At 37.6% G+C, this 17,997-nt stretch overlaps 4 protein-coding genes across 5 annotated transcripts; 2 read left to right on the top strand and 2 right to left on the bottom strand.

Annotated features, from left to right (window-relative positions):
- Positions 1-48: 48 nt before the first annotated feature.
- Positions 49-8,517, bottom strand: atk (artichoke). Of its 2 annotated transcripts, none has more exons than XM_066731613.1 (12): positions 8,287-8,517; positions 6,275-6,487; positions 4,983-6,153; positions 4,203-4,909; positions 3,275-3,599; positions 2,839-3,105; positions 2,381-2,534; positions 2,103-2,309; positions 1,689-1,958; positions 1,008-1,503; positions 609-916; positions 49-506 (listed from the first exon to the last, which is right to left on the bottom strand). In XM_066731613.1, exons 2-12 carry the CDS (start codon positions 6,436-6,438, stop codon positions 49-51), a joined length of 4,527 nt encoding a protein of 1,508 aa, XP_066587710.1. In that variant the 5' UTR covers positions 6,439-6,487; positions 8,287-8,517. The 2 variants fall into 2 exon arrangements, with proteins under 2 accessions (XP_066587710.1, XP_066587711.1); XM_066731614.1 differs by having other exon boundaries at positions 1,689-1,796.
- A 1,252-nt stretch (positions 8,518-9,769) lies between these two features.
- On the top strand, positions 9,770-12,144 carry Tdh (L-threonine dehydrogenase). The gene is made up of 5 exons (XM_066732132.1): positions 9,770-10,020; positions 10,101-10,364; positions 10,764-11,024; positions 11,559-11,825; positions 11,903-12,144. Exons 1-5 carry the CDS (start codon positions 9,885-9,887, stop codon positions 12,061-12,063), a joined length of 1,089 nt encoding a protein of 362 aa, XP_066588229.1. The 5' UTR covers positions 9,770-9,884; the 3' UTR covers positions 12,064-12,144.
- LOC136776536 (DNA primase large subunit-like) lies at positions 12,060-14,459 on the bottom strand. The gene is made up of 7 exons (XM_066732129.1): positions 14,158-14,459; positions 13,743-14,080; positions 13,441-13,668; positions 13,240-13,377; positions 12,785-13,163; positions 12,551-12,712; positions 12,060-12,490 (listed from the first exon to the last, which is right to left on the bottom strand). The coding sequence occupies exons 1-7, from the start codon at positions 14,312-14,314 to the stop codon at positions 12,195-12,197; spliced, it is 1,698 nt and encodes a 565-aa protein (XP_066588226.1). The 5' UTR covers positions 14,315-14,459; the 3' UTR covers positions 12,060-12,194.
- Positions 14,460-14,641: 182 nt separating this feature from the next.
- Positions 14,642-17,909, top strand: CCT5 (chaperonin containing TCP1 subunit 5). Its single transcript, XM_066732131.1, has 7 exons — positions 14,642-14,927; positions 15,425-15,849; positions 15,932-16,124; positions 16,199-16,468; positions 16,779-16,964; positions 17,191-17,509; positions 17,586-17,909. The coding sequence occupies exons 1-7, from the start codon at positions 14,820-14,822 to the stop codon at positions 17,711-17,713; spliced, it is 1,629 nt and encodes a 542-aa protein (XP_066588228.1). The 5' UTR covers positions 14,642-14,819; the 3' UTR covers positions 17,714-17,909.
- The last annotated feature ends 88 nt before the right edge of the window (positions 17,910-17,997 follow it).

Here is a 17,997-nt window from a genome sequence, read left to right as displayed (position 1 = left end):
AAATATTGTTATAACGATTTGAAAGTATTAATTTTTGGAAAGCAAAATCTAAATGTTGTACCAGACGAAGAAGATTTGTATAGCGGTAAACATAAATTGAGAAATTCCAATATTTGTAGTTTTTCCATAAGAAACACCTACGAAAGGTTCTAAATCGCTATCGTTGTAATGCTGGAAGTACCAATTAAATGCATTATCGTCCATCACTTTTGCATTTCCGTCATCTTTCCTGTTTTTGGACTCTTGAGATTCCGAGCTTTTCTGAGCAGCTCTCTCCGCGTTTCCAATATGGGGCGAAGGAACTTTTGTGATGGTTGATCTTCCAAGTGGTCTTGAACTACTAGGGAGTGACGTCACTTGTCCACCAGGAATCAAAAGAGCCGACAATGCCGAAGCCTCAGTAGCTCGTTCTGTTGAGGATATTAAATACTTGTCCTCCAATTTTTGTCTTCCTATACTCTGCGTCAGATAATACGGTAATTCTGGAGTCGTTCCATGAATATTTTCTGTTTAACAAATTAAATGTTAAAATTGATTAGTTCCTCATTCGTTGTACAAGTATAGAATGCACTATATCAGCTCTCTCATAAAAAATTTTAAGCACTCACCATCGGGTTTTAATCCATCTTTTGTATTAACTGTAGTTACTTCTTCTTTCTCCTTATTACTCCAAGGATAATTCGTCGTTATCCTCCCATCTTTATCGTTCCTATTAGTTTCCGATGTCATACTGTTCGGTGTGGTCCATACAATTTTACTCGCAGTTTCTTGCGACTTATCTCCTACCTTTGGTATATCCACGCTTATCTCCAAGCTTTCGCCACTGTAAATTTCTGTCGAGACCAAAGCTTCGACCGTTTCTTGCGAGACTTCCTCAACTTCGTCCGTACTAGTTGCGTTTTGTGGAATATAGATACTGAAAAGAGTCCATCATATTTAAAAACGATCAATCAATTATGCTACCAATATTATACTGAATTATCCAATTATTTGTAAAGTATAAATACCTGATTTTTGTGTTATTAGTGGAGAACTTCCGAGTAACGGTACCGGTTGGAAAAGAATGGTTTTTGCTGATACTAATATTTGATAATTCATCCCTCTCCCTCAAAGCAGTCTTAGGTTTTGTGTTTCTCAAGAAAGTTTTTTCTACCTTGGCGACAGTTGCATTCGAACTTTTCCAATGTTTTCGCTCTTCGGTCATTCGAAGAGCGGTTAGATTTTGGCTCTCAGAAATTTGGGTCTCTTTGGCATGTGCCAAGCGAGGATCCGGAATTGGCAAGAATCCTCCCTGGCCTCGTGGTAACGGGACGAAGCCACCACGATGGATCTCTGGTTCCGTCAATGGAAAATTTTTGTATCTACCTTGATTGGACCTTCCAGTCACAGGATCGTCTTTCCTTTCTGCCTTCCTTCCACTATTACCCCAAAGATTAAAGTTCAAACTGGGCAATGGTACCCCGAAGAAAGTGAACCCTGAACTGCTCGGCGATGGCGGAACTCCTGAAAAAATAAGGAAACTTACAGTCCAATTTTAGAACTATCTCAAATTGAATCAAATGATAAAAACCTCGCCAGAGGGTCAAACAACAATTTACAAATATAAATTCCCGTACAGTGAAGATCATTGGTAAGTCTATTAGTCTCAACTTAAATAATATAATATCTAAAAAAAATTCTATTCCAACCATTTTTCTTTACAGGAGAGGTACTATTCTTCACAGTAGATTGTGGCTTGGATTGCTGATCTCCAGTTTGTACTTTGGTCATCTCAGAGACGTTGAGTTCCGGTACATCTGGAAGTAACGGAGGAGTCGTCGAATTCACCAGTCCAAAATCTGGATTGTTCTGATTATAGTCGATATAGTCGTAATAAATATCTGTATCGGTCGGTGGTGCCTTGGTTGATGAAATTTTTATGTTCATCCAAGCAGGCAACGTCTCGGTAACACCATATACTGATGAAAAGAGTTAATTAAAATATCTGTGCATAAATTCATACCAAAATTATGATGATAGGAATTTGGATTTTGGAGATCAGATGGTACCGGAAACGTGACCGTAGTGAGGTGTGCTTTGCTGAAACAAATGTTTTAGCTTACTGGAAGAAGCAGGTGAGATAGCATTGATCATTTCTGCCTCGCATCCAGGAGGAATTGGCTCTGCCTGTATGTCCCTTTGACAATCCTGTCGAGAAAGACGAATTTCCTTAAACAAGGAGCCATCGGCGCATCTAGGGCCTTCCGCGGATGATTGCTGCAGCCACCCTCTCAGCCACAACATTCCACAAGAACAAGAGAGCGGATTTCCTGAAATTTTTCAGACCTACATGAATATATTTATGAAGGAAGAAGAAACATTTCAGGCAGAAGATTGTTACCATCGATATCCAATATGGCAATATTGGAGCGTAGTCTCTTAAAGGCAGTTTCTGAAACGGAAGCCATCTTGTTGCTCCTGAGGCTAAGAACCCTCAGCCTAGGCATATCGTCGAACGGCGAGCCATGAATAGCACAGATTCGATTGTTGTCCATCTGTCCAGAACAAGAAAAGGAAGAAGTCAGACGCGCGAAACTGGATCGCTATCTTTCATCTAATTAACGATGCAAGGATACGAATAATTATTCCCCGACCATAACGGCCGTACCACGCTTCATGGCGGAGTTTCACTCTCAACGAGAAAGTATTCTGCATTACGAAAACTCTCTCTCTCTCTCTCTCTCTCTCTATTTCTCCTCATTCTACAAAAATCTTTTGTGACGCAAATCAAAGATGAATTCCAACGATTCTATTTCTTATATCAACTTTAAGCAATATCGAGTGCGAATCATGATAAACCTTTAACTCGACGAGCCACTCCATAGCTGCCAGACTATCGCTGGAAACTCTGGATAAACGATTGTTGCTGAGATCCAAAACTTCCAAAGAGCGAAGACTATCCAGTCCAACGTATTCCAAACCAGCTAGATTATTGTTGCTGAGATTCAGGAAGAGAAGGTGGGGCACGTTGATAAATGCATTGTTTGCTATCTCGTGGATACGATTCTCCTGAAGCTCTGCACTTTGCAAAAGTGGTAGTTCCGTGAAAGCTCCGCTAGGTATCGACTGAAAGCAAAAGAGAGGAAGTAGTGCACGAAGAGTCTAAAGAATTCATTGATAAGAAAGTTTAATTTCAGTGAAATTGAATTATTGGTTTGATAACGCTATAAAAACAAATTATTTTCTCGTTAATATAATTAAATTTGTTTAAAATAGAAAAAGAGCGATCGATCACCTGCAATTTATTCTTGCCGAGTCTAACAGCTTGCAGTTCTGGAAGTGCTCTGATGGCGTTTCTCTCAATGACCCTGAGATCGTTGTTTTCCAGGTCGATCAAGGTCAAACGTGGTAGCCGATCGAACGCACCCTCGCGGAGCTCCCTGATTCGATTTCTTACGAGCTTCAACTCCAGCAAGGACGAGAGGCTGCTGAGGGTCTCCGGGGACAGGATGTTCAGCTTGTTGAAGCTCAAGTCGAGCACCTGAAGGGCCGTTAAACCGTGCAGCGATCCGGGTAACTCGGTCAAAGTATTGTGCGACGCGTACAATTCTCGAAGGTCCCTGCAATTAACGTCCTATCTTGACTCTGACATCTCTAGTGACAAAATGTCGCTCTTCCTCTTCAAGCTCTATCATGCGAAAACTTTCTTTCGAAACCGCTCCTCTCTTCTCTCCTATTCAATGCAAATTTAAAAATAACGGATGCAACGAATTAATTCCAAGGGCGCCGTTGCCCCACTCGGAGCCACTGGTCCTGGAATTTCATTTCGACAATGACGGAGAGAAATTGCGCGAGATTCGAGCGAGGAGGGGTAAATTGGACGACACGCCATGATGCTACCGGACAACGAGGAGAGGTGGACATTAAAGTGGTCGACGTAAAACTTTCTCGCCACCATTTTTCAAGTGACGCAATCAGAAGACTACGAGTGAAACCGCTTTTCCCACTAGCTCGAGCTAGGGGAGAAACGTCGAGATTCTACATAGGTTCACTTGTTTTCGTCTCCACTTCTTACCTCTGTCGTCGAATATCGCTCAATTTCAGCGAAAGTCATTCTTCGAATTTCTGCTATTTATGAGAAAGTTGAGGGAAAATTCTTGAAAATTGTAGAGCATGTAGTTTTTCAAGGATAACGTGGAAGATTTGGGAGGCTGATTTCTTACCTGGTGTTCATGAAACACGAGTGGGGAATTTGGGCAAGGTTGTTCCTGCTGATGTCGAGTCTCTGGAGTCTAGAATTTTCTTGGAAGATGTCAGGTCTGATGACCTCCAATCGGTTTCCTCTGAGATTTAGGTCCATGAGGGATCTGAGTGGTCGAAAGCTCCTACCGTGGAGGGTAACCAGTCGGTTGTACTTGAGGTCGAGTTGCTCCAGCCTCCCAAGACCATCGAAGGTACCATCCTCGAGGATCCTGAGGGCGTTGTAGCCGAGGTTCAGCTTCCTCAAGGTCGGCAGGTCGTTCAGAGTACCAGGTGGGATCCTCTCGATCCCGTTGGCGCTTATGTCCAGAGTCCTCAGAACCGGAAGTGCTAGATCTTGCGAGGTCACGCTTGGTAACGCCACTATCCGGTTCATGGACATGTGCAGGTGCTCGATGTTTTTAGGTAGGCCTGGAACTAACTCCAGCATCCGGTTCCAGCCAATATCCAGCTCGTATAAATTCATCAAATGCCGGAATGTCATCGGGTGCAGCACCGACAACGCATTACCAGAAACGTTCACGTGCTCCAATGCTGGAGTATTCACGAACGAATCTGGTTCTATCAAACCGATCGCGTTCCCACTTAGATCCAAACGTCGGAGGTTCGGAAGATTCGCCAACAATCTTGGCTCCACGTGACGGAAATAATTGCCGGAAAGATCGAGACCCTGAAAATCGCAGGAAGTTAAAATTATATATTTATAAAACTTAGGAAGAGGAAAATGGCGAAAATGTACGGACCTTGAGAGCTGGCAAGTTCCAAAATGGCGCCTCCAGCAAGTTGGAGAGAGAATTGTTGCTGAGTCTGAGTTCCCTAAGAGCGGGCATAGCGGTGAAACTTTCTCTCTGGAGGAAAGCGAGTCTGTTATGGTCCAAATGGAGTCTCTCCAAGGTCGGATGGCCCCTGAGAGCTCCAAAGGGAATTTCCTCCAATTGATTGTGGCTAGCGTCGAGGAATTTCAATCTAGGTAAAGATTCTAAAACCGATCTCAACTCGGCTACGTGGCTCAGATCGTTATTGATGAGCCACATTTCTTCCAGGCCAGATCCCATTCTTCTGGAGGAAAAGTCGGGGTGGATCCTGTGTACCATGTTGTGATTGAGGTCCAGGGTCTTCAGCATTGGTACTCGCTGGAAAGCTCCAGGAAAAACCTCGGTGATCTGGTTCCTGGATAAATACAATTTGGACAACATTGGAAGATCCACGAAAGTGGCTTCCGCTAAACGATTGATCCGGTTCCTGTCGAGTTTGACGATGCTGAGGGCCGGTAAGTCCACGCAGGCTCGACCAACTAATCCAGCGTCGATGAAGGAGTTCCCGACCAGAGAGAGTTCCTTCAACTCCGGCAAGTCTATCATAGCTCGTGGGTGAATCCAATGAACCCCGCAATCGCTCACGTTCACCAAATTCAATCTGGGCAAGCTTCGCAAAACACCAGCCTCCAACCTGGTTAACCTTGGACTGCCAAACACGTGGAGCTGCTCCAAATTTGGTAATTCTCGAAAATTCCTAGGTGCCAGCTCCAAAAGGGCCGGGGAATTTATTTGCAGGTATCTGAGCTTTGGCAGACCGGAAAATCTCGGTAATCTCTTCATGACCTTGCTCTGAAGGGTGACTGCCTCGAGACCTTGAAGGTTCTCCAAACTGTCGATCGGTAACGATCGCAATTCGGGCTCTACTATGAAAAGCTCCAGAAGAGAATCGTGCAGACCCTCCAGCCATCCTGACGAAACTCTCTCCAGACGATTATTTCGCAACATCAAACGGAGTACTCGAAGACTCGTGAAGACCTTGCCTGGTAAACTTGGCAAATTGTTGTTCTCCAGAATTAATTCGTCCACTGGTCGAGTTACGTAATGACTCACTGCGTTCAGTCCTTCCAGTACCTTTGGCAATTCGCTGTGGCTACACCTGTATTTTATTCATAAACTTCTAATTAAATTATTGTTTCATCTTGAAAGTTATTTTTCACAAGTTGCGAAATAGAAGCGATTATATTTATCGTTCTATTTTCTTCAAGATAATTGCTCACCATATTTGAAATTCCATGTCTCGCGTGGAACATCTGCAGGGTAGAATTTTATCCTGAGGAGGACAACCATACTCCGGTCCCAATTGGCCATTGGTACCCACCAATTGAAGCACCAGGTACCAAAGGACGATTAGGAGGCCTCCACCTTCCAACGATCTGACCATCGCGCATCTGGACCAAAGTCTAGGGCTTCAAACAACACTCCTGCATTTTCTAGAATTGCATAAAAATATCCAATGCATTTAATTAGGGGTGCGACACTCCTCCATTTTATAGAATTCTTTTAAAATTGTTCTGGAGGTGCCACATGGAGTTTTCCCTTGACAGGACTTGGTATTACGGGCACTCTCGCGCGACAGCAATTATTAACGGAGAATGATTGTCCTAGCGGTCTTTAACTCTGCTTACGGTACGCAGCATCAATTTGCCAAGCTGTGACCGTAACGCCCACACACGCACCTACACACTCTTACACGCAAACTTGAAAAAATTCTCGAACCCTCCAGCGTGACGCTGAAGACCCCAAGAGCCCTGTAAAATCCATAAACGCTCCTTTGCTTTTCATCCACTTTTTCCTACAATTTATTCAAATTCATCAACTACCCAATAATTTCGCAAGTTTCACAGAAATACCTTTCATCTTTTGTACAAATTCGACGAACGGCTATAATTCTCGATCATGAGAGAATCGAAAGAGAATTGTATTTTTTTTTTCTTTTTGTAATGTATAATGTATTTCTTTTGTTTTTAGAATTACCTGTGGAAATACTTAAGATTCATTTTCCTGGCGCGTATTTCCTCGAGGCTTACCGGAGACAATTGGTTGAATTTCTTCGATAAGGGGAAGTTGAAAGGGGGGTGCTGGGAGAATTGCTGTGATGCGTGAACAAAATTTCGCAATGGTTCCCCCGAAAGTGGAAAACACCACACTGCGCTGACCCGAAAGCCCGTTGGAGCGGGAAGAATGTCGAAGGTGCGATAAATCGTAAGACTTATTAGATCGTAAAAGCATCAGTCGCCTTTTTCTTGGGACATCAATGACGCCCATCCATTGAGAAACATATACTATGTATCCTTCCGAGGTATCAAATTCTAACGTACATATTTTACTCGATTAATAAATTAATTAACAAAATTTAGCTAAATTTAAATAATTTTTAATAATTATATAAATAATGCTCTATATAATTTCAACGAGAATAACAATGATTATACGATTAAAAATTCTTTAATTTTCCGGTGGTTGTTAAAGTTGTTTAATGCAACAGTATATATACATGGGATATCCAGGTGAATTTTTTCTTTGACGATTTTCGTTGCATTGTAAGGTTGGCGCGTACGTAACTGACGCGTGGCGAGGATAAGAGTCATCGGGGGATCTAGTGAAAGTGATTCGTACTTCCTCGATATTCGTCTTCAACGATCCATGCCAGCTCTTACCTCCAGCCTACTTTTTCAACGATTCTATCGTTGCTTTTTATGCAACAGCCAATATAAGGTCATGCACCTTACTGCACACAGTCGCGCACCGCAAGGTCTTCCAACCACTCTGGGAATAGTTCATTAATCCTCTTTTATTTTTTGCAATTAAATCGTTTGTACGTTATTAGAAAGAGTTACATTGCTAAAAGCACCTCTAAAATATCTACACAAATTTTAAAAGCTACTGTAAGAAGCAATTATTCCTTACATTTTAATATTTCCTCGAATAATCGTCGTGAATGAAATAAACATTAGTATTTAAATTTACCAAATTTATCTCAGTGATGCGTTATTTGTAGCTTGACTATAGTTTGATGAATGATCGCGATAATGGAGGAAAACGAAGGAGGAGTTGGATTGTCTGATAAGAATTAAGGATCTCATCCGGGTTACTGTTACGCATTTTCCGATCTGCTAAACCCGCATCAATATGTATAGAGGATAATAAAGTTTGCACACTGGTCAGAGTGAAGGAAGCGGCTTCTGGAACCATTGCTGAAAGAAGAAATAACAGATTTTTATAAACTCACCTCAGTGGCGTAGCTCCTCGAAATGGTAACGAAAAATTCGCACAATCACACTTTTTATTTGATTTTCCAACCAATTGGAAAACGAAAGAAAAGTTTAAAAATTATGTACGAGACAAACGAATTGGTGAAAATTATAATGGAAAGCTGACGTAGAGTGTAGATAAGATTCGGAATAAATTTGGCGATAGTTAATAGTGAAAATAAAAATAAGAGACACTTTATGTAAGTGGATGAAAGGTGCAACCGCACAAAGTAGTGGATGGAATATGACTGAAACGTAGGCGCGAGGGAGGAAAAAGAGAATTGCGAAGTGCGTGTCCAGCCACCATGAAGACACGCTTCCAGGAAATCTTCTTCCCTTTCCACCAAATCCTACTGACTGCTTTAGATTGTTTTTCACTGACGGAAAAATCACCGCCCCGTCTATACGCCAGCGATTGAATAATGAAAGAGAGAAAATTGTGAAAAATGTATTGCAGGGCAATCATCGAAGTCGTTTTGTCGTTTTACTAAATTACTTCGTGATTTGCTATGGCTAGATCTACCGACTAATTAAAACAACCCATAATTAGTCCTATTAGTTCACAGCTGGCACGTTTGACCGTGTTCTTAGTACCGTTCATCATAAATGTCTCCCTCTCACGTACCTCGAGTAACTTAACAAATTAATATATTGTCTTTTGATTGTCAAAAAATGTCAAATATTCCATTTTTCATACAATTGTATTTATAAAAGATTCGGCACTTTTCGTGACAATTTTTTCTTAGATAAAATCGTTTAATTTCTTCATAAAGTGAAATGTCCTTATCTGTTTTGGATTAATAACGAGTTGCTAATCTAACAAAGTTAATTTGCAGTTGCAAATTTGTACAGTTACCTAGTTCCGCTTTTATTGCAAATTTACGGTGCCAAAATTTTATCTTGCGTTTTAATATTTAATGCGATGGATTAGAGTATTAGAGAATAGTTCTCGTAGATTGGATCTACGAAATATTGAGATACAACCGGTTCTTGATCGATTGGATGACGTAAGCCCAAGATAGATCCCACAGGTATATGATCTAAAGCTAGATCCGAGGATCGCATGAAAACCGGTATCACCTACTACTATGCTTTAGTATATAAACATTGTTGACGATACTCGTTACTGAATTAAAAAAATTAATTGGTAAGCATTGAAAAAAGCATAATACTTCCGATAATAAATCGAATGTTTTTATCGTCCTGCTGAAATACCAGATGAGATGTTTGAAATATTTCAAAGAATATGAAAAAAAAAATATCAGTATTGAGTTATGAATAAATAATTGTTTTAATATCAATATTTCATTGTACATTTGCGAGAATATCGTGGTCTATTTGGAAGGCCAGAAGATATATCGTGAAAAAAGATTTATGTGTGTGAATGTATATATTTCCTGACAGGTGAGATGTTTGTGTGGTCGAACTGGTTTTCTTAAGGAACTATAATCTAGGATGATTATGCGACTCTTGGTCAGTTGCTTATCGACATTGCTACTCAATAGAATCGGCTTATTTGCCCCTTTTGAAACGGAAATTTTAGACAATTTTTTATCAAACACTTCCTTTTTGCAAGATGTTAACAAAATACCTCGTGAGAATCAGTGGCAATCTTTTTACAAATTCTTTGAGAAGTTTTAGTGTTAGTTCCTATAAGCTTCAAAATAGATATATCGATGGGATTGATAGGCCTCCTAGAATATTGATAACAGGTGAAAAGTATCCTTTTTCCACGATGAATAACATTACTAGTAATTATAATAATAATGAATAACAATAATTGACAAAATAGGAGGCTTGGGCCAATTGGGCTCCGAATGCGCAAAACTTTTAAGAAGCCAGTATGGGCCGGAGAATGTTATACTGTCGGATATTATAAAACCAACCGATGAGAACTTAGCAAACGGTCCGTTCATCTTTGCTGATATCCTGGACTTCAAAGGTCTTCAGAAAATCGTTGTCAATCATAGAATCGATTGGCTCATACATTTCAGTGCTCTTCTCAGTGCAGTTGGTGAACAAAACGTTCCACTTGCAGTAAGAGTTAATATCGAAGGTATTTAATTTCTCTCTCACCACCGTTGTAGTATCCTTTAAATTATAGCGTTAACTCATCCCGATCAGTGCACTGCTAAATAATAACTTTTAATTAATGCGAAAAAAAGATTTCTAAAAAAAAATTGCTTTTGATATTATAAAACGAGGCACGAGTGAAACAATATGTTCTAACGAGAGATTTTTCTTATTTGATAAGAATTATATTCTGTCACGAAAGACAATTTGCGGGTGAAAGTAAAATGAATTCCGGAATGTAAGATTTCTACTGAATTTCCTCTGTTCCGTAAATTAATTCTATTTTGAATCTTCATTATTGATATAGTAAATAATTAATTATCGCACATTGCCTTTCGTACTGTTATTATATCAGGAATTTTGCATGTATAAATTCAATTAGGAATGCACAATGTTATGGAATTGGCTAAACAGTACAATCTGAGGATTTTCGTCCCTTCGACAATTGGTGCCTTCGGTCCAGATTCACCGAGGAACCCAACACCAAATGTAACGGTTCAACGACCCCGTACCATTTACGGAGTTAGCAAAGTCCATGCGGAACTTTTAGGAGAATACTATTTCCATAGGTTCGGCCTTGATTTTAGATGCCTTCGATTCCCAGGAGTTATCAGCAGTGATCCTCCTGGCGGTGGTACTACAGGTAAACTATACTGAAACCTTTGTTTTCCTTGAAACAAATTCATGTCACATCTGGCTGAAATCTTGGCTAACGTGGGCTTTCATAATTTTCTACTAAAAAAAAATATAAGTTGTTCTATATTGTAAACAAAAAATTACAGTAGAATTAGTAAAAGTATCTGACTTGCAGAAATACCACGAGATAAATGTTGGATTCCAGTTCACTTATTTCTCCTTTCAATATTGCGTTCGACATTTAACAGTTTGTTTACAAGAATTTTCTCGGTGATTAATCACTAAAAGAATTTGCATAAAACGGCTTGACTCGGGTGAATGTAATGGAATAAGGAACGCAAGGAAGGGGTCTTCGTTTTCTTGAAGAAGTAGAGCATGTAACATTGACGATTACAGTAATAGCGCAATATCGGTCGTCAAGGACAATAATTCGACTAAACTGAAAATGAGTTTGGTCACACGATTTAAGCATGTTTTTCCATGGATATGTGGGATAAGTCCAGATAGAAGCACAATTCTGCCAATGTTTTATTTCTCGCAGATTATGCCGTTGCTGTTTTTCACGAGGGACTGGTAAACAAGAAGTATGAATGTTATTTGGAGCCTACGACGAGATTGCCAATGATGTACATCGAAGATTGTTTGTCATCTCTCTTCCAGTTTTTAAACACACCCAATGAACTTCTACGTAGGCGAGTATATAATGTGACTGCAATGAGCTTTACTCCTGATGAGCTATTTGCTGAATTAAGCAAACACGTACCTGACCTACAAATCTCTTATAAACCGGATGCTCGACAGTATATAGGTAAATCTACTAATAATTCCTCCTTAAATTGTCCCACGTTATTGTACCATAATCAATATCAATCACTTCACCAACAGCCAACAGCTGGCCGCAAGTTTTTGACGACAGTGAAGCTCGCCATGATTGGGGCTGGAAGCATAAGTATGATCTCCCAGATCTCGTGGAACAGATGATTCGAGATGTCAACAAAAACTTTTTGTCTAAGTTAAAATTGAAGGAAGTGAATAGTTATATATGATGCAACGGGCATAATGAATTTATTTCCCAGAAACTCTTAATGATGTATGAAGCCTTTAGAAGAATAAACATATTTTTAGAATTTGTGATTAAAAAATTAACAAAATACCTAATGAATGCTCATTTATGGCATTAGACCTCCCCATCGGGTACTTGTGACATATCTAAGTCATCGTTCAATAATTCTTCAATATTTAATGGCGTTTTTGAGTTTGATGATTTTGGAGTATTGACTACTGTTGATAAATTTCTAGCAGGAGTACTGCTAGTGATTCTCCTTACTGGAGTAGAATTGTAATTGCTTCTTGAAGGAGTTGAATTAGGTGTCCCATTAAAGCCTTCATTTCTTCTGGGTGTACCACTGAATCCTTCATTTCTTCTAGGAGTAAAATTGTTTGTACTTTGGGATATCTTATCATCTTTGTTCTCTGTGAAAAGGAATAGAAAATTATGGTTTTATAACAAACTTTTTCCTTTAAAATTTTTACCTGGGACATCATCCTTTATTAAAATTGTACGACTTTCAAGGAAGTATGCATTAGGATGTATGATTGGTCTTTCTGGTAGTTTTTTGTGAAATATTTCAAAATATTTGGTACATGCTAAAGAATATTGCCCTTCTTTTGATAGCTCCAATATTTCAATAATTTCTGTAATAAAATATACAATCAGCACAATTTTCAACCCAACCTAAGAAAATTAATGAGTAAATAAAAACTTACGTGCTGGTGGCACTCCATATTTTGTTAATTTTTGTTTCAATACATCTTGATCCATGTGCTTATAGGGGCAGCCATGATAGTCACCAGGTCCAGGAAAACTGCCCATAATTTTTTGACATCCCACAGGGGTGTAACTTGATCGCTTACCTTCTTTACCGTATTGATGTCTAATATTGTAAGTATGCTTTTTCTCAAATTCGATTTGGTCCATTTTTTTTGTAAATTCTTGTTGCCAAAAACGCATTGAATCTTCTAAAGTTACTCCTATGCCTTTAATAAATAATCCATATTGAAAACGAGCCCCATGCCTAAGGTGATGAGTTTCTCGTAGAGCCTCATGCATAACTCTCATGCAGAGAGGATATGATGTTTTAGACAGCTGTAATTATATTTAGAAATTCAAATAAAAATATGAAAGCAAAAGTAGAAATTAATTTTTGAAAATATGTAATTACTTCATCTAATTTTTCAATAGGTGTAGTAGAAGTCGTCCAAACAACCTTGGTCATCTCTGAAAATGAATTTGGTAGGGATTTGAAATAAGAATATAAGCGATCATCGTCAGAAATATTCAGCAAGTAATTATTTGCTTTCTATAAAAAAAATTTAATTATTCTTAAAAATGATAAATGACAATTTTTTAACTTTGTTTTTACCTGTAAGCCTGTCAATAAATTTTTTTTAAAGTGTGATGTAAATACTGAAGACAGCTCAATTTGAGGAACATAAGTTACGCCATCTTTTAGTAATACCATTCTTTTTCTTATTAAATCCAACACTTTTATAAATGGAACCTTATAAAAATCTGTTGTGTCAATTGACATTACCCTTGCTGTAGACAAATACAAATCTTCCTTTAAATTTTCTTTTTCTTCTTGAGAAACCTATAAAAAATAATTGTTTAATTAATATTATTGCAATTTTGTATAATTATACCTTATAATAAAATCTAACTTACAGATGTGCACTTAATTTCACTTGTATTAAGTAAGTATTCAATACCCTCTTTGCTTAGTGAAGAAAACCTTAATTTAAACAACTTTGTCTCCTGTGTTATAAACCATTTCTGTTGATCTGGATCTAGTGCATAAGCCATTCTAAGAATATGATGAGATAATCGATCTTTTTTTCTAGCTTGAATATCTGTATCTTCGTTAGACGTACATCCTTTTCCAAGCAATAAATGTGCCATAAACTTTATGCCATCTTTTTTAAAAGCTGTAAGTAGAGCATCTTTGCGAGCTTCAATATTTGGTAAATCTGATCGTATAAAAACACATTCTACCAATTGAAGTGCTGCAGTTTACACATGGAAAAACATTGGTAATTAAGTAATAATATTTTATAGAATTTTATGTTTAAATAAAACACACCTTTTAGCCTGTCCAAGCCTGCTTGTTGAAATTCAATTAATGCAAGTTTTTCACCTGTTGGTGGTGTTTCATAAAATTGCAAATCAAATGGATAAATCTCTTTAAGAGAATCAATTTCTGCATTTACTTTATAACGACGACGGACTTTATACTCCATTTCTAATGTTTAATACTTAAAAAGAGCTTATTTATTAGAAACTTAACGTAAATAATTATTCTTAAATTATATATTTTTATTTTAGTTTTGACATAACTCTCTTTCTACATTTTCCACCATATTGCAAATTTTGCCGCCAAAATACATAACCTAAAACGTCTAGTAAACTTGGGGTCGTCTGCCAGTATACTGAAAACCTATATTTTACGTGACATACATTGTAGGGTTTTAGTACTCGCAGCTAATAAACGAACGCAGCCGGAGAGTACTCAGTACATACCCCCGCGGTCCAACTCAACCCGAGAGTAAAGCCTGAAGCCAGTCCCGGACCCACCCGGACCGCTCGTCACGACACATCTCCGATTTTCCAATAATATTTATTGATCAGTCTTTTACGGATAATAACGAGTTAGAAAAAAATAACTTTTTCGGACGATTTAAAAATCCTCCCGGACGCTCCCGTAAGGTCAATAAAAGAGGTCAGTGTCGGGGGAAAAGAGGACAGATGGCAACCCTACCCGGGACCGTGGCTTTTGATGAATACGGTCGGCCATTTATCATCCTGCGGGATCAGGAGAGGCAGAAACGCCTGACCGGTCAAGATGCGATTAAGGTAAGTCCGAATCTATAATTATCTTACATCTATTAAATAATTCATTTCAACTGCCAGATATATTTCCACGTTACATAAGTTTTTCACAAATTATTTTTATGTAAATTCTTTAATTCACTGAAATATACGTTTCATTTATGTTCGCCACGTGATAGTACAAATGGCGGCTCCAATTTTTCTCATTTACAACTTCATTTTCTCAAATCTGCTTATATATATATACATATATATCTTAGGGCTTAATATTACACGCAAAAGCTTTATATTACTTTATGGCAAAAAGAATTTTAAAATATATGGCAAATAATTTAAACTGATGATTTCATGGAGTGCTCATTTTTTGACCATACAAGGATGGAAAGCATGAAGATTCTTGTGTTTGAAAATACTATTATTTTTTCGTATAGAAAATTTAAAACATTTTTTCTTTGTTTAATTTTCATAGTTATTTCGAAACCTAAGTGCTGATTAAAAAAAAAAATTTTATTAAATTTTAGTCTCATATTCTGGCTGCACGCAATGTGGCAAATATTCTCAGAACCTCTCTGGGACCCAAAGGCTTGGATAAGCTGATGGTAAGCAGTGATGGTGATGTCACAGTGACAAATGATGGAGCTACTATATTGAAAAATATGGATGTTGACCATGAGATTGCAAAACTCATGGTTCAACTTTCTCAATCTCAAGATGATGAAATTGGGGATGGTACAACTGGAGTTGTTGTACTAGCTGGTGCTTTAATGGAACAAGCTGAGCAATTGCTGGATAAAGGAATCCATCCAATAAGAATAGCTGATGGGTTTGAATTAGCTGCAAAGTGCGCCATTGAGCATTTGGAAACAATTACAGATACCTTTCATGGTAGTGACTCCAACCTAGAGCCCTATATTGAAATAGCCAAAACTACTCTAGGTTCTAAAATGTAATTATCTTTAAAAGCATAAATTTACAATTAAATTTTTTGTTCTCTAATAATATTAATTGTTTTTTTATTCATGTTATAGCATTAACAAGTGTCATAGACAAATGGCAGAAATTGCAGTTAAAGCTGTGTTAGCAGTTCTAGATAAAGAAAACAATGATGTAAACTTTGAGCTTATCAAAGTTGAAGGTAAAGTTGGTGGTAGGCTTGAAGATACCATGCTAGTTAAAGGTGTGGTTGTTGACAAAGATTTTAGCCATCCTCAGATGCCAAAGGTAAGTTGTAGATAAATTATTACAAAATATTTTGCTTTTTTAGCTCAGTATAATTAATTTACAACAAATTTCAGAGGTTGGAAAATGTAAAATTAGCCATTTTAACTTGTCCATTTGAACCACCTAAACCAAAAACCAAGCATAAGCTGGATGTTAAGTCAGTTGAAGATTACAAAGCATTACGTGAATATGAACAAGAAAAATTCATTGAAATGGTAAAGAAGGTAAAGGAAGCTGGAGCTACTCTAGCAATATGTCAATGGGGTTTCGATGATGAAGCTAACCATTTATTATTGCAAAATAAACTGCCAGCAGTGAGATGGGTGGGTGGACCAGAAATTGAAGTAAGTTAATAAACAAAGTTTGTATTGCAATTTAATTGTAATATGCCTAATGATGACAAAATGCAATAGAGGAGGGTAAGAGACTAGTAATTTTGCAACTTAATTTAATTGACCAAATTGTTTCCTTAAGTTTTCTTTAACTTTTAGAAATATCATTGTTCCTTTATAATAACTTGTGAAATAACTGGTTGATTACAGTGGCTCCAATGACCATAAGATTATGAGAGCTGAAGGCTTATAATTTTTCAGAAATTAGCTTTTATTCTCTGTATCAAATAAAATTTCTTAAAGATATAATCAATATTTTTAGCTCATCGCCATTGCTACTGGTGGCCGCATCGTTCCACGTTTCGAAGAGCTATCTCCAGATAAACTTGGATTTGCTGGTGTTGTAAGAGAATTATCTTTTGGTACTACAAAAGACAAGATGTTGGTCATTGAGGAGTGCAAAAACTCCAAAGCAGTCACAATCTTTATTAGAGGTGGCAATAAAATGGTAAGTGAAAAGAATTCTATAACGTGCAAGGAGAATTCCAGTCGTGCCAATTTAATGCACCAACTGACCAGACACCTTGCAAAATTAAAATGCATTTTTGATTCTAATCGTTCAGTTTAAAATTGGACTTCATTTGGAAATGCTACAATCAATTTTCAATAATGTTACTTAAAATAATTCTTTTAAAACATTCTCTTAGTTATTTAAACATTAATATTTTTAATAGATTATTGAAGAAGCAAAACGGGCCATTCACGATGCACTTTGTACAGTGAGAAATGTAGTGAAGGACTCAAAGATCATTTATGGAGGTGGAGCAGCTGAAATTTCCTGTTCCTTGGAATGTGCAGCTAAGGCTGATAAGATCGGAACTTTGGAGCAATATGCTTTCCGAGCATTCGCTGAAGCACTCGAAGCAGTTCCAATGGCCTTGGCAGAAAATTCTGGATTGTCTTCAGTGGACACTATTGCAGAAATCAAGGCGAGACAGTTAGTTGAAAAGAATCCAGCACTTGGCATTGACTGCCTAAATCGTGGAACTGCAGGTATTTATTATCAGTGATATTTAAACGAAAAAATTACTTTTTAATATTAACAATTTCATGATTATTTCTGTTTCAGACATGAAAGTTCAGAATGTCATTGAAACTTTAACGAGCAAAAAACAGCAAATTCTCTTGGCTACACAATTGGTGAAAATGGTATTAAAAATCGACGATATTCGGTCACCCAGCGATGCCCATGAATAAAGCCTAATGAACTTCATACTCTTAGCTTTTGCTATTTTTTAAATTATTACTTAAGATATCTTTGATTAAAAATGCCACGGATCCTTATTTTCACGCTTTATTCACATTTCTAACTGATGTTACGTAAGTCCGATTCGTACTTTAAACGCTTTGAATAATATATGTTAATTTGGTAATAAAATAATAGTGAAAATTATTCGAATCGTTTAATTCATTTGTATATATATATATATATATATATATATATATATATAAGCTTTATTAATTGAATCAATAAATACGAG

Source organism: Prorops nasuta, unplaced genomic scaffold (genome assembly GCF_024137725.1).
Source record: "Prorops nasuta isolate Cenicafe-Biocafe unplaced genomic scaffold, Cenicafe_Pnas_1.2 PNAS00009, whole genome shotgun sequence".
In the NCBI taxonomy this organism is placed as follows: Eukaryota; Metazoa; Arthropoda; class Insecta; order Hymenoptera; family Bethylidae; genus Prorops; species Prorops nasuta.
This window is presented reverse-complemented; position numbering and strand designations above follow the sequence as displayed.